This window comes from Heteronotia binoei, chromosome 12 (assembly GCF_032191835.1).
Source record: "Heteronotia binoei isolate CCM8104 ecotype False Entrance Well chromosome 12, APGP_CSIRO_Hbin_v1, whole genome shotgun sequence".
In the NCBI taxonomy this organism is placed as follows: domain Eukaryota; kingdom Metazoa; phylum Chordata; class Lepidosauria; order Squamata; family Gekkonidae; genus Heteronotia; species Heteronotia binoei.
In genome coordinates this window covers 74,698,284-74,713,978 of record NC_083234.1, presented here as the reverse complement: position 1 = coordinate 74,713,978, position 15,695 = coordinate 74,698,284, and the positions used below count along the sequence as shown (strand labels likewise).

Below are 15,695 nucleotides of genomic sequence, written 5' to 3'. Positions count from 1 at the left end.
AAGAACTAAAGCACATTACATGTTAAGCCATAGGTGTCAAACTCATTGGTTATGAGGGCCGGATCTGACATAAATGTCACTTTGTTGGGCCGGGCCATGAGTGCCATAAACATGTAATGCCAGGTACGGGAGATATAAACTTTATAAAGGACACAGGCAATCCAAGTAATTATATTAATTTTTGCTCAAAAGACAAATGTGCTTAAAACATTAACACTATTTGGTGGTTTGGCATAGTGGTTTGGTATAGTGATAAGTGCATGGACTCTTATCTGGGAGAACTAGGTTTGAAGAAGAAGAAGAAGAAGATATTGGATTTATATCCCGCCCTCCACTCCGAAGAGTCTCAGAGCGGTTCACAATCTCCTTTACCTTCCTCCCCCACAACAGACACCCTGTGAGGTGGGTGGGGCTGGAGAGGGCTCTCTCAGCAGCTGCCCTTTCAAGGACAACCTCTGCCAGAGCTATGACTGACCCAAGGCCATTCCAGCAGGTGCAAGTGGAGGAGTGGGGAATCAAACCCAGTTCTCCCAGATAAGAGTCTGCACACTTAACCACTACACCAAACTGGCTCTCCAAATTGATTCCTCACTCCTCCACTCACAGCTGCTGGAATGGCCTTGGGTCAGCCATAGCTCTTGTAGGAGTTGTCCTTAAAAAGGGCAGCTGCTGTAAGAGTTCTCTCATCCCCACCTACCTCACAGGATTGTGACCGCTCTGAGATTCAGAGTATAGGGCAGGATATAAATCCAATATCTTCTTAATCATCATCTAATACACCCCCCCTGCACAAGGCAGGACATTTAAAAATATCTCCCCCATCTCCCCTACGCACCTCCGCAACCCCTGCTCCACGGCCAGAAGATGGCAAAAAATAAAATTACATTAAATTTTAAAAATCCAGGATCCCTGGTCAAACTGGCCTGGAGAAAATTGCTTCCTGACCCCAAAGTGGCAATCAGCATTTCCCTACAGAGTTCCCATATATAGTTGCTACTAACTAGGACATTTGCTATTTAAGAGTCTTGCTATTTAGTCTTTGCATATGACAAAACATCGTTAGGCCGTATGCCAATTTGCTGTTCATCTATGTAGAGGCCTACTATATATATGAAACGTTAGTTTCACTTGATTAAACTTTTGTTGGTCTTCAAGGCACCACTGCCCCCCCGCATCTGTTAAATGAATATTCCTAATCTTCCAAGTCAAAAAGAAGACATTTCCACCAGTTTTTGGGAAAAGAGCCCCAAAGAGGGCGGACACACACACACACACAAAAGGACAACATCTCTACTCTAGCTAGAAACCCCCCATTTCAAGCCTGTCGCCCCCGATTCTTTGATCTGCATTAGGCTAATCGCCCCGCCTCCCCATCGATTGATCGCTGCGAAGCTTCTCTGCGCAAATGAAAGCGCGGGGCTGCGGAAGAGACACGCCCCCTTTCGTCATGGCGAGCCGTCCCGTCCAATCAGAAACGGGAGGAGGAGTTTGGCTTCTTCCGCCTCGGGTGGGCTCGGCGCGGCCGGGGCGGGCGTGGTTGACTGTGGGGTTCCCGCGTCGCCCAGGCCGAGGATGCGGCTGGGGGCGCCGTGGGGCAGTGGGTGCCTGGTGCGGGCCGCGCACACCGGGCTCAGCTGGGGGATCACGGTGGGACTCTTTTTGTATCCGACAGGTGAGCTGTTCCCACCCCCAAAAACGGCTGTGGGTCCTGATTGGGTGTAACTGATTTGGGGAAGGTAGGAGATAAAATAAGTGCCGGGGTTGTGGAGGGGTGATGATTCAGACCGTACAAAAAGGTGGTGGTGGGGAAAAGCACTTTGCACATGGGCAGAAAGTCTTCCTTCCTTGGAGGTTGTTAAACAGAGGCTAGATGGCCCTCTGACAGCAATGAGGATCCTGTGAATTTAGGGAGAGGTATTTGTGAGTTTCCTGCATTGTGTGCAAGGGGTTGGACTAGATGACCCTGGGGATCCCAACTCTAGGATTCTGTGTTTTGTTTGCAACTGTTGCAAATGTTCTTGCTGGCTCTCCGAACTGGCTTCTCGGCCTGTTTCCAGAGGGGATGGACTTTCAGACTAATCGAAGCCATTGCGAAAGGGTGTTTGGGCCAACCCTGAGTTGGATACTTGAAGGGTGGAGGAATAGCATAGCCGAAAGTCTGGCTGGCTGGCCCGGCCCACGGTCTTGTCAGTTCTTGCAGAGTTGGCCCAGGTTAGTGTTTGGATGGGAGACGGCTCAGAGAGTCCAGGATCTCTCTGCAGAGGCAGGCAAAGGCAAACCACCTCTGAATGTCTCTTGTCTTGATAAACCCAGGAGGGGTCACCATAAGTGGGTTGCAACGTGACTGCCCCTGAATCCCAGTTGCTGGGGGGGTGGGGTGTGTGCAAAGGAACTACATGGTCCAACCTGAAAATACTGCACATGTGGACTTAAATTTAATCCTCACATCTTTTTAACTTTTGTATTTGTTTGCTAATTTGCTGCTGTCCACAGGTCTTACTAACTGCTTTAATCCAATTTCAGTACACTTAATCGCAGTTACTTCTGTATCTTGACTCCTCCTGGCCTTAACTGATTCAGCAAAGAAGAGCATTTATGCTGGCTAGATTTAATGTACTGCCATAAGCCATTTTCACTGGAAGGTGCTAAAAAAATCCTTTTGAATTAAGGTGATGCCTTTGCAACGTGGGAGCCACTGATTCTGGCTCTCTTGTTTTATTAGATTGTCCATTCTACACAAAAGAGAAAAATTTTTTAATCCCCTTCTCTGTACAAGAGGTGGTTTGTCTGATTGTGCCAAGGTTTAGCGGTTACTCTCTGGTTATAATTTTTCACTAACTGTTTTAAATTATTGAAAGTGAAATTTTATAATATTGTATGGATTTTAATTGTTTGTCGTGGTTTTATGGTGTGAGCCGCCCTGGGCCTACCTTGACAGGGAGTGCGGGATATAAATCAAATAAAGTAAAGTAAACTCTTAATGTTGCCCATTTCCTCCAGTTTGCAGTTCAAACCGGGGAAGCCATTATTTGATGTATTTTGTCTGGCTTTCTTCTATTTTTATAGTAGTTTATATCTTTTGACATGCCGATAACAGTTGTCCATATGTTTGTCTGTCTGTATCTTGACTCTAACTTGTGCTTTCTGGCAACTTAACCCCACCCCACACACCTATATATTATGATTGGCAAGGTCTGTTTCAATGTATCTGAAGAAGTGTGCATGCACATGAAAGCTTAGAACCAGAATTAAACGTTGTTGGTCTTAAAAATGTACCTGGGCTCAGCCTTTGTTCTCTTGCAGACAATAGTCTGTCAGTTGTGATGGCAAGACTCTCTGCTTGCACTCTGAACCACTTTTTATCTTGCCTCTTGGGATCCCTGGCTGTTCTCAGCATTTAATGTTGAGCTCAAATGAAGCTTTTTTCTTATTGATTCCAAAAGTGATAGCAAATTAATTTTCATGCGAAACAACTGGAGTGATTTGAATCTTGGGTGTGTGTGTGTCTCTGTGTGTTCCTTTTTAACTGGAGATGCTGAGGATTAAATCTGATGGAAAGAGTCATCAAGTCACAGTTGATTTAAGGCAACTGGGCATGGTTTTCAAGGCAAGAGACGCTTAGAGGTGGTTGGCCTTTGCCTGCCTCTGGGTAACAACCCTGGGATTTCTTTGTGTCTCCTATGCAAGTACTATCCAGGGCTGGGCCATAGCCAGCAGGGGGGCACTAGAAAAAGAAGATATTGGATTTATATCCCGCCTTATACTCTGAATCTCAGAGTCTCAGAGCGATCACAATCTCCTTTACCTCCCCCCCCGCAACACACAGACACACAACAGACACCCTGTGAGGTGGATGGAGCTGAGAGAGCTCTCACAATAGCCCTGCATGGAATATTATTAATCTAACTAGGAAACATTTGAAAACATTGTTTCCAAGGGAAATGAACCAGATTGATCTACTATAATAATAATAATAATAAAATTTTATTTGTATCCCGCCCTCCCTGCCTAGGCAGGCTCAGGGCGGCTAACAACATTTCATAAACATACAATGATAAATATAAAACTTAAATTTAACAAATATAAACTTAGATTTAACATCATTTAAAACCAGTCAATGTAATTAAAATTTTATAATTTAATCTGGCAGTGATGATGGCATTTTTGACGCTAATTTCTGTCAGTTTACACGATTTACATAATGACATAGGTCCTTAGACAGGACCGTGTTGGCGGATCCTTGATTAACAACCTTATTCAGCAGTCCGTATATGCTAGCTTGAAGCGGGTGGTCTTGCAGGCCCTGCGGAACTGATCAAGGTTCCGCAGGGCCCGCACCTCCTCGGGGAGCTGGTTCCATAGGGCAAGGGCCGCGATTGAAAAGGCCCGTGCTCGGGTGTTCTGAAGCTTAATCTCTTTCGGCCCAGAGATAGTCATTTTATTTTTCCCGGCTGACCTCAGTGCTCTCTGGGGTTCATATGGGGAAAGACGGTCCCTCAGGTAGGCCGGTCCTCGGCCATATAAGGCTTTAAAGGTAATGACCAACACTTTGTACTGGACCCGGTATGTAATTGGCAGCCAGTGCAGTCCATGTAGACCCGGCTGTATATGCTCCCACCTCGGATCTTGCAGTGCCCAGATTCAGAGGGTGATATTATCATTTAATTCAACACGTATACCTCAGCTTCTATTATGATCTAAAGGTTATCTGGCATCTAAGGGAGTCTTCCTATCCTGCGTTTTTAAGAATGAGGTGATCTCTCCACTACTGCCCACCAAGAAGTGTCCAACTCAACAGAATTATCCCCTGACTACAAAGGTCGACAACAATAATTCAAATAGAGAAGAGCCAACTGATTCAACCAACTGCCCTTCCCCGCCTAATAATTTTGATGGGGCTATGGACATAGCAGCAGGAAATAATATTCTGGAAGATAATATCAGAGATCATTTCCAGTCACTTCAAGCGCAAGGACAACAGAATATCCTAAAGAGGCTGGATCTATTGAGGGAAAATCTCGTATTAAAACAGACTGAATTCCAAAAGAGAATCCAAGAGATTCCCAATAATCAAATAGAAATTTCACAGGACACCTTTCCAACAAATTCAGATCAACAGGAAGAAGCCTGTACTCCTATAATCTCCAGCCATTCTCTCCAGACCAACTTTAACGCTGACAATTTGGCCTCTAATTCTACACCCTCTGGCTTTCCACCTACCAATTGGGTGTATATATCAGGACTCTCAAAAACTACAAGACCAAATTACAGAGCTGGACTGACTGTCTGAAAAGTCTTCAACTAGAGATCTTCACCTCATATCTTGGAATATTGCTGGCTGGCTGAATAAATAGCTGCCCTTTCAAGGACAACTCCTACGAGAGCTATGGCTGGCCCAAGGCCATTCCAGAAGCTGCAAGTGGAGGAGTGGGGAATCAAGCCCGGTTCTCCCAGATAAAAGTCCAGGCACTTAACCATTACACCAAACTGGCTCTCTACGGGTGGTGCCCTCTATAGAATCTGCAGCACCCCCACCCAGCGCCCCTCTACTGGCTACGGCCCTGCCCAGGGCCGACCCTGCTGAGCTTCCAAGATCTGATGAGATCAGGCTAGCCTGGGTCCTCCAGGTCAAGGCCCCAAGCCAGAAGGCTCTCTGAGCCAGGCTGCTTTACCTTGGCTCAAACAAGTGCACTTTACTAATATGATATGAGGATCAAGTTGACCCCACAGTAAAGCTGGAAGGAAAAAAGCCTAGGAGATTGCATTGGGTCCTTCATCCACTTCTGGGGGTGCGGTGAGAATTTGGCCTTTATAAAATATTTCTTTTTGGCAGTAAAGCAACAGAACAGTAGCAGAGTCACCCGAAAAGAGGTGTATTTCTGTCCATTTTGCTCTAAGGCAGGGTAAGAGCCGCTCAGAATAAATGTAAGAACAACACAGAATAAACATCAGATGTTTGAGAGCCGCAAGGCATGAACGTCAGAGGTTTGAGAGCTGGAAGGCAAATAGAGGGGGGAGGGAGGGAGAGGTGGAAAGAAAGCCGCTTTAACTTTAAATGCATTCTCCAAGCCACCGACTGGCTTGGTTTAGAGAAGTGATTTAAAGAGAGAAATGCCTTCTCCAAGCCGGCTAACAGGGTGGTGGTGAGGGCTTTGAGGGCCACGCAATACGTGTGAAAGAGCCACATGTGGCTCCGGAGCCACAGTTTGGCCACCTCTGCTCGAAGGGCTGTTGTCAGTTTCCCCTTTAATGCACTCGGAGGTGGAAATGACTCCAACACCCTTAGACTGTATGCTGCGCTTTACAGAAAAATGACAGGTTGATATATTTGTATCTAGTGTAAAATAATGTTTTTATAGATTCCCCCTGGCAAAGCTTTCACAGTGAAACATGTAGGGACTTTGTGTCGCAATACAGCTCTTTTCTTTTTGGAGGCTTTGTTGGCATCTAGCTTGGGGTAGCTCTGTTCTTCCTCCTTCTTGAGATACGTAACAATTTATTTCTTTAAAATGGAGGGAGTTGCGGGAGACTGGAAGCAAAAGCTTTCTTCCCCCTCCCAAGCCCATTTTTTGCTTCAAGACAAGTTAGGCTTTTTTGGTGAAGTTTTTGTGTTTTGTTTGTCTGCCTTTCAGACCTGCGGCGCCAAGAAGAGCAGGGTCAGCTGCTCCAGCCCCTGTGCTTTGTCTCGCTGGTCCTCTGCTCCGTCCTGCTCTACTTCATTGTGTCTCTCATGGATCCAGGCTACGTTGAGCAGGATGCAGAAGAAAAGGTACCTCGCTGGTTGGGTGAAGACCGGTGCTCCCTATCGGCTGTGGATTCTTGGGAGCAAACTTGTGACCAAAACCATTTGGCTACTTATAAATTAGTTTGCTCTGGGAACATCATTGCTGAGCTAAGACAAAAAAAATTATGAGCCGGGAGGTTCCCAACCCGCCGGCCCACATTGGACTAGCAGGGGGAACCTCCCCTGACATTGCTGGTGCGATGACGTCACCTGCAAGTGACTTCATCGTGATGTTGCATGGCGGCCGCTCTAGGCGTTTCTGGGAAAACTCTATGGTTTTCCCTGGACGCTCTAGCATTTTGGAAGGAAAAACTCTATGATACAATAGGTACCATAGAGTTTTTCCCTCCCAAAATGCTAGAGCATCCGGGAAAACCATAGAGTTTTCCCAGAAACGCCTAGAGCAACTGCCGCGCAACGTCAAATCCGTGATTACGTCACTCGCGGGTGCACGCTGTCCCATACCAGAGGCTGGGGGGACTTGGCAACCCTAGTTGGTGGGGGGGGGGGCATGATTGCTCTCTTTAAGTTTTTGAAGGACTGTCACTTAAAGGAGGAGTGCAACCCAAACAGGGAATCACGGTAGAGAGCGACAGGAGAAGACTGCCATTTCCTTGATGACCAGCCTCAATGCAACAAAAAGCTTGACAAAATATTTAGGTATATTAGAAACAACTATGCACACTCATAGATACAAACCTTTATAAACATACCCTGCTAAAAGGAACAATAGAACTCAAGGACCCGAATAAAATCCTTCACATCGGTCCCCAAGGATTAATTGCAGTGCAAAAGCCGAAGTGTCTTCAAAGTTCCAAAAGTCTTTCTAGTTCAGTGAAGCTGTAATAGCAACAGCGAGGGAGGACCTTTTGAATCCCCCGTTTCACGGATGCTTTATCCAGCTTCCAGCCATTCAACTAGGGCACAGCAAGAACAGCAAACTTACACACACATCCAGATGTCAGTTGAGGAGGAGGGCAGGGAGCTGTTCCTGTTGGCAGCAGAGGAGAGGCCTCACAATCGTGGGTTTAAATTAAGGGCGGGAAGGTAACGGCTGGATATTAGGAAAAACTCTGTAAGAGTTGTCATGACCCAGATGGGGGGGGGTGCCACCTGACGCTGCCACCACTCTGGAATGAGGGCCCCCTGGGAAGGCCCAGAGCCCCATTCCAAGCCCTTCAGATTATCCCTTGCTTTGGCCAAGAAAACCGGCGTGTGGACCAGGCAGAGCAACAAAGGACAACAAAAAGGTTTATTTTAAACAGGAAAATCGATTAAGGGCAAGTGAACAAATAAGGTGCTTTAAAACTATAGTAACGTGGGTGAAGGAAAATATAAGGTCCCTAACATGACTAGACTGAACTGTCCCTCGTCTGTTAGGCCCCAGGCCTTGGCTGCTCACTCTCTCCCTCAGAGTGAGGGTCTTTCTCCTGCCTGCCTGACCTCTCAAGAGGAAAGAACGGGGCGTTTGTCCCATGAGAGAGCTTTTAAGCCATTCTCCTCAAAGCCTACTTGGACACCAGTTGGCTGAAACCAACGCCAAGCATTCTGGGGATTGTAGGATGTCTTTTACTGCTGCAACACAGGCTCCCTAGGCCCACTAGGCCTCTGTCTCACAGCACAGATCATGACAACAGTAAAAACTGCTATTGTGCCAGAGTCCTTCCCATCTTTCCAGCATAATTCATAAGAACATAAGAGAAGCCATGTTGGATCAGGCCAATGGCCCATCTAGTCCAACACTCTGTGTCACACAGTGGCCAATATATGTGTGTGTGTATATATATATATACACACACACACATATACATACATACATATACACACATATATACACACACACACATACATATACACACATACACACAAACACATATGTATATATATACACTGGCTAAAAGCCACTGATGGACCTCTGTTCCATATTTTTATCCAATCCCCTCTTAAAGCTGGCTCTGCTTGTAGCCACCGCCACCTCCTGTGGCAGTGAATTCCACATGTTAATCACCCTTTGGGTGAAGAAGTACTTCCTTTATCCGTTCTAACCTGACTGCTCAGCAATTTCATTGAATGCCCACGAGTTCTTGTATTGTGAGAAAGGGAGAAAAGTACTTCTTTCTCTACTTCCTCCATCCTGGCGCTAAACTGTTCTGTAATAGCCTCACTTGGCCACGTTCTTTCCTAAATGCATCGTAACTGTAGGTCTAGCTTTGGATGTTAACAGCTTTAAACATTGATTTCGTTGTTTATAACTAATGCTGTAACCTGTCCTGAGGCCCAACTGCAGGAAGGGCGGGATAGAAATCAAACTAAAACGAATAAGCTCTCCTGTTTCCTTTCCCCTTCCGTAGGAAGAGGTGAAGGAAGAGCAAAAAGCTATGATACCCCAGGAGGTCTCCACTGCTGTTCGGCTCCGAAGGTGCGGCTACTGCTTCTTGAAGGTGGGTATTTTGTATGGAGCCTTATGGGAAAGTCTCCCCCCTTCCCAAAGAAACCCCCTTTCAGGGCCCCACATGCTTTCCAGGGCAGGGGTGTTGAACTCTTTTATGAGAGCCGGATCTGACATAAATGAGACCTTGTCGGGCTGGGCCATGTGTGTACCTATTGTGGAGAGCCAGTTTGGTGTAGTGGTTAAGTGTGTGGACTCTTATCTGGGAGAACCGGGTTTGATTCCCCACTCCTCCACTTGCACCTGCTGGAATGGCCTTGGGTCAGCCATAGCTCTGGCAGAGGTTGTCCTTGAAAGGGCAGCTGCTGTGAGAGCCCTCTCCAGCCCCACCCACCTCACAGGGTGTCGGTTGTGGGGGGAAGGAAGGTAAAGGAGATTGTGAGCCGCTCTGAGACTCTTCGGAGTGGAGGGCGGGATATAAATCCAATATCTTCATCTACCTCACAGGGTGTCTGTTGTGAGGGGAGGAAGGTAAAGGAGATTGTGAGCTGCTCTGAGACTCTTCGGAGTGGAGGGCGGGATATAAATCCAATATCTTCATCTACCTCACAGGGTGTCTGTTGTGAGGGGAGGAAGGTAAAGGAGATTGTGAGCTGCTCTGAGACTCTTCGGAGTGGAGGGCGGGATAGAAATCCAATATTTTCTTCTTCATCTTCTTCTTGAAGATTAGGTAGCAGAGATAGAAACTTTTTAAAGGACACAGACAAACACAACTAAAGATTTAAAAAAAAACTTAAAATAAAACATGTTTAAAACATTAGCGCTTGTTGGTCTTAAAGGTGGTTTCTTTGTATTTCTCCCATGGGATCCAGGGAACTGGGCAAGGGAAGCTCTGACTCGTTCCCTCCCTCCTCAGGGGACCAGGAGGGGGAGGAGCCTCAACCAATGGAGAAAATCGAGGCTTTGCTCTGTAGCTCCTGTGTGATCTTGAGCAAGCCTTGCAAAGTTGAAGTGCAGAAGGAAGCAAGAGGGAGGGAGAAGGAAGCAGACAAGAGCCAGTGGCTTGGGGGCCTGATAGGAGCCCTCCAGGGGCCTGATTTGACCCCCGAGCCACATGTTTGACATCCCTGTTCTGGGGTTTTGCATCAGCAGGAAGCAGCTTGTATTGGAGGATGGCCCTCTTCTGATGGGACGGATCTACGGGATCCTTTTTACCCATCAGTGCAAGAAATTTGTGTCTGTGTATTTTATATATATATGTAGTGTTTTTTCTCCAAGTCATCAGAAGGTTCTTGGGGGGATTTTGTGGGCAAGGTGTAGGTCATGCTAAGCACATATGTCAATAGAAAAGAGCAAGAGACCAGTCGCACCTAAAGCTGAACAAAATTTGTGACAGGGGATGAGCTTTTGTGAGTCACGGCTCACTTCTTCTGAGGGTGCATGAAGAAGTGGGCAAATAGCTGGAAGCCCTGCTCAGCAGCCATCTGGAGCCCCACAGGGTCTTATGCTGCCCATTTTAAGATTCCAGCCGTCAGGGGTGGAATTCTAGCAGGAGCTCCTTTGCATATTAGGCCACCCCCCCCCCCCCGATGTAGCCAATCCTCCAAGAGCTTGCAAAAAAGAGCCTTGTAAGCTCTTGGAGGATTGGCTACATCAGGGGTGTGTGACCAAATATGCAAACGAGCTCCTGCTAGAATTCCACCCTTGCCAGCAGCGATAGTCTGCTCAGGATGTGAATGGCTCTGCTCATTGGGGCGGGGGGCGGAAGGAAACTAGAAGGAACACAGGTTGTGATTTATCTCTTAAAGACCAATAATGTAGACTCCTGTGCCAATGTAGTTACTTTGGGGCAAGGCCTTTCAGTTCTCATACCCCATCCTTCTAGTGAGGAGTTCAAAGTGGTATCCATCTATTGCCACGTCTCCATTTTATCCTCTCATCGACCTGGTGCGGTAGGTTATGCAGAGTGAGCAGTGGGGCCAAGGGGGGGCTAAGCAGGGCTTTGAAAGCGGGGTTGTCATAATTGTGCTAGGCTCTGTGCGTCGCTGCGTCTTCTCTTGCCCATTATTGCAGCCAGTCACCGTTCAAAAGCATTCTAAGGCCGCTTACTGAAGTAACACTTTGGAGGCATAAGAAGAAGATAAGAAGGCATTGGATTTATATCCTGCCCTCCACTCTGAATCTCAGTCTCAGAATCTCCTTTACCTCCACCCCGCCCCCACAACAGACACCCTGTGAGATGGGTGGGGCTGAGAGAGCTCTCCCAGAAGCTGCCCTTGCAAGGACAACTCCTGCGAGAGCTATGGCTGACCCAAGGCCACTCCAGCAGCTGCAAGTGGAGGAGTGGGGAATCAAACCTAGTTCTCCCAGATAACAGTCTGCTCGCTTAACCACTACACCAAACTAGGCATGTCATGTTAGTATGCATAAAGGCAATGTAGTGGTTATATACAGGACAAGGACTGGTGTTCTGAGTTCAAATCTCCATTTGGGCATGGAGCTCTCTAGGTGGCCTTGGGGCGGTCCTTTGCACACCCCCTCAACCTACCTTATAGGGCTGTCGTTAGGGTTAAAATGGAGAAGAGAACCACCTCCACGCTCTTAGATATGATAGGGAAGGGAAGTCTTCTGACTTGCGAGAATCCCTTTTGTAAACTAGTGATTAAACTTCCCTCCTTTCTCCTTGCCCGTTGCTGTTCTGTAGCAGCCAATGAGAGCGAGGCATTGTCAGGCATGTCAGCACTGCGTCCGTCGCTATGACCACCACTGCCCCTGGATCGAGAACTGCGTGGGGGAGAGGAACCACCCCCTTTTTGTCGTCTACTTGGCTGTCCAGCTGGTGGTTCTGCTGTGGGCCCTTCAGGTGGCCTGGTAAGTACAGGAGAGGCAGAATGGGCTCAGGCATCTTTCGTTGGGGAAGGGGGAAAGCCCCTGTCCAAAAAACCTTGAGGAAAATGTAAGTTCGGGGGGCCCGCCATTGCCTTTCCTGGCACCCACCAAGTATTTTTAGAAAGTGGGTGGGGCAGTGTGGGGCTGTTGGCCAGCCCAACTTTTGATTGGCCACTGCAGATCTGATCGGCTGTGCGTATGAAAATTGTGTTTTTTCAGTTGGCATCGCCACCACTCCCTCACTCCTCTTTCCCTGTGAATGACCCCTCTTCTCCCCTGCACTTGGGCTTCCTGTATTTCTGTGGCTCCGCCTCCTGCAGCCCCCATTTTGTGGTCACCCTGTTTCAGAATCCCAAAGGTGCCCACAGGCTCAGAAAAGGTTGGCGACTCCCAGGGGTGGAATTCTAGCAGGAGCTCCTTTGCATATTAGGCCACCCACCCCTGATGTAGCCAATCCTCCGAGATCTTACAAAAAAGAGCCTTGTAAGCTGTTGGAGGATTGGCTACATCTGGGTTGGGTGGCCTAATATGCCAAGGAGCTCCTGCTAGAATTCCATCCCTGGTGACTCCTGATATAAAGAACCGCACAGCCTGATTCTCTGTCATTTCCTGACAGAGCCCAGAACTGTGTGGTCTGTGACAAAGGGGGGGCTCTCAGCACACAGCAGTGCTTTACACATGAGTCAGACTGTTGCTCCACAAAAGTTAGTATTGACTGGCAGCAGGGCTTCCTGGGTATGTGGCAAAAAAAGGTCTCTCTCTCTCTCTCTCCCTGCCAGTTAGTTGACCTGGATATGCTGGGAATAGAAGCTGGGACTTTCTGTATGTGAAAATGGTGTTCGGTCACTGACCGGGCAATTACGTATTTCAGCTGGGTTCAAAGAAGGGGTCCAAATCACTACTAACAGCTGGAGAAGAAACTTTTATTCACCAAGGAAAGCATTTGTTCCTAAGAAAGTGCAAGGTGCTGACACTGTGACATTGTTCATCTTTGATAGAAGAGAAGAGTTTGCCCTTCACTGCCCGAAAGAATCTCAGAGTGGCTTACAATCTCCTTTCCCTTACCCTCCCCACAACAGACACTCTGTGAAGCAGGTGGGGTTGAGAGAGCTCTGACAGAACTGCTCTTGAGCAGTACAGCTCTGTGAGAACTGGTGACTGAACTCGCATCAGCAGGTGCATGTGGAAGAGCGGGGAATCAAACCCGGTTCTCCCAGATAAGAGTCTGCATACTTAACCATTGCACCAAACTGGCTCTCATAGCAAGTTTTACATCACAAGAAGGCAGTAACATATAACCAATCAATGCAAGTCAGCCAGGGGCTTGGAGAATGCATTTAAAGTTGCTTTCTTTCCACCTTCCTTCCCCCTACTCCCATCTTCCTTCCTTCCTTCCTTCCTTCCTTCCTTCCTTCCTTCCTTCCTTCCTTCCTTCCTTCCTTCCTTCCTTCCATGTGGCTCTTACATCAAATAAGTTTGGCCATCCCATTGTAGTGGTTAAGGGCAGTGGATTCTAATCTGGAGAACCTGGTTTGATTCCCTCCACATGCAGTCAGCTGGGTGACCTTGGGCCAGTCACAGTTCTCTCGAGAGCGGTTCCCTTAGAGCTCTCTCAGCCCCACCTGCCTCACAAGGGTGTCTGTTGTGGGAAGAGGAAAGGAAGACGATCGTAAGCCACTCTGACTGGAGGGCAGGGTAGAAATGCAACTCTTCTAAATGCAAAGCGATACGCGGAGGGGCTGTAGTTCAGTGGAGGAGCCCTCTGCTTGGCATGCAGAAGATCCCAGGTTCAATCCCCAGCATCTCCAGTTAACAGGACCAGGACTTTGACCCTGGAGTGCAGCTGCCAGTCTGATATTGACCTTGATGGACCAATGGTTTGTTTCAGTGTCGGGCAGCTTCATGTGTCTGGTTTGGTGCTTCAAATGGCTCCTTTTCCCTTCTTAAACCCAAGGTCCGGCCTGAACTTTGAGCTGTCCTGGTTGTGGCTTCGGCACAACCTTCTCCTCCTCCTCTCCTTCTTTGTGATTGTCGTCTTCACCATCGTGGTCTCGCTGCTGCTGGTTTCGCACCTGTACCTGGTCTCGTGCAACACCACCACGTGGGAATTCATGTCCCGCCACCGGATCTCCTATCTGAAACAGTGCAAAGAGGAGAACCCCTTCGACCAGGGCATCTTCCGCAATCTCTGGAAGTTCTTCTGCGCTTGCCGCCTGGTCACCTGGGAGAATCTGTATTTCCAGGGGGATGGGGACACCGTGTGAGGCGACAGGGCCCCCGAGAGAGCCTAAGCTGCAAAGAGATCGCTGTCTTTGGGCCAAGCACTCCACAAGCTTTCGCCAGAGTCCTGCTCTCTGCAGCTTCGGGAGTGAGACCTCCCAAGGGCACTGTTGCACAGAGAGGTTAAAAGAGCTGGGAGCTGTTTTCAGCACAGCCCGAGGGGACGCTAGTTGTGAACAAGAAACTCCTTTGTTGTCGACACAAAGTGCTTTTATGTATTGTGGGGGTGGGGGGGGAAGGAGCACGCCGGCCAGCTGCTGCTGCTTCTAGAGAACCACAGGACAAAAACCCCAGCTCCTTGTGGTCCCTGAATATGTGGGTGTTCTCGCCAAAGGGTCCAGTTTCCCTATGCAAGAATGGATCCGTTTCATTTTTTAAAAACAGCAACATTGAAGTGTCAGGCAATAATTTCCAGTGCGTAACCCAGCATGTGAAAACAAAAAAACGGTTGGCTTTGACTCTTAACCTGACTGGAAACCTAGGATTTGTAGTGGGGGTGTTGTTGTTTTGCAGGGCTCCCCTGCGGGCAAATTGGTGACAGTAGACACCTGTCTTAGTTCCCGCTATGGGTTTTTAGCAAATGGGCGGACCAGGTGGCCCAGCTGCTCTTCTGATTGGCCAGTGGAGATTTGATTGGCTGTGCAGATTTTTTAAAATGTTGTTTTGGCAGCTGCCGTCACCACAGCACAACCATCTTCACTGGACTAAAAGGAAGCTGCAGCGGCCATTTTGTGGCTGGCTCCGCCTCCCATGGCAACCATTTTGTGGTTGTCCTCATTACATTTTAGAAAGTGGGTGAGCCAGGGGGCCCAGCTACACTTCTGATTGGCCACTGGAGATTTGACTGTTCAGATTTAAAAAAAATGTTGTTTGGGCAGCTGCTGCCACCACAGCACAACCGTCTTCACTGGACTGAGAGGAAGCTGCAGCGGTCATTTTGTGGCTGGCTCCGCCTCCCATGGCAGCCATTTTGTGGTCGTGCCCATTACCTCGTGTCAGAATTCCAAAGGTGCCATGGGAGGTTGGGGACCCCTACTGGAACTGAGACGTCATCAACAGACCTCACTGTGGTCTTCTAAGGCCAAACCAGGAAGTCCTCCAATTCACAGGCAGGGCTGGGCCAAGACTGGCATTGAACTGGAAAGGAGGAAGTCCTCCATTTGTTATGCTGCCTGAACCAGACTTCAGCCCTTTAGTCTTGGTTGGAAGGTTAAGAGCAAGCCGCTTCTCTCAGATGCAGGAAACGCAAAACCCTGGTTGGTTCTGAACAGAGACTTTTTAGGTTTCTGACGGCGTGACTTGGAATGACTTCCTGGTTTGTTCTTCTGAAGAAACCTGGGTTGTTTATGATGT

The 15,695-nt window shown here is 48.1% G+C and overlaps 1 protein-coding gene across 1 annotated transcript; it reads left to right on the top strand.

The window, feature by feature from the left end:
- The first annotated feature begins 1,495 nt into the window (after positions 1-1,495).
- On the top strand, positions 1,496-14,807 carry ZDHHC12 (zinc finger DHHC-type palmitoyltransferase 12). The gene is made up of 5 exons (XM_060250782.1): positions 1,496-1,672; positions 6,633-6,769; positions 9,136-9,225; positions 11,878-12,044; positions 14,017-14,807. Exons 1-5 carry the CDS (start codon positions 1,573-1,575, stop codon positions 14,324-14,326), a joined length of 804 nt encoding a protein of 267 aa, XP_060106765.1. The 5' UTR covers positions 1,496-1,572; the 3' UTR covers positions 14,327-14,807.
- Positions 14,808-15,695: the final 888 nt, after the last annotated feature.

Bases quoted from the DNA above. Each gene is read 5' to 3' on its own strand.
- ZDHHC12 (XM_060250782.1), top strand. From the start codon at position 1,573: ATGCGGCTGGGGGCGCCGTGGGGCAGTGGGTGCCTGGTGCGGGCCGCG. The intron at 6,770-9,135 runs GTACCTCGCTGG...CCCCTTCCGTAG, and splicing joins AGCAGGATGCAGAAGAAAAG to GAAGAGGTGAAGGAAGAGCA. The intron at 9,226-11,877 runs GTGGGTATTTTG...GCTGTTCTGTAG, and splicing joins GCGGCTACTGCTTCTTGAAG to CAGCCAATGAGAGCGAGGCA.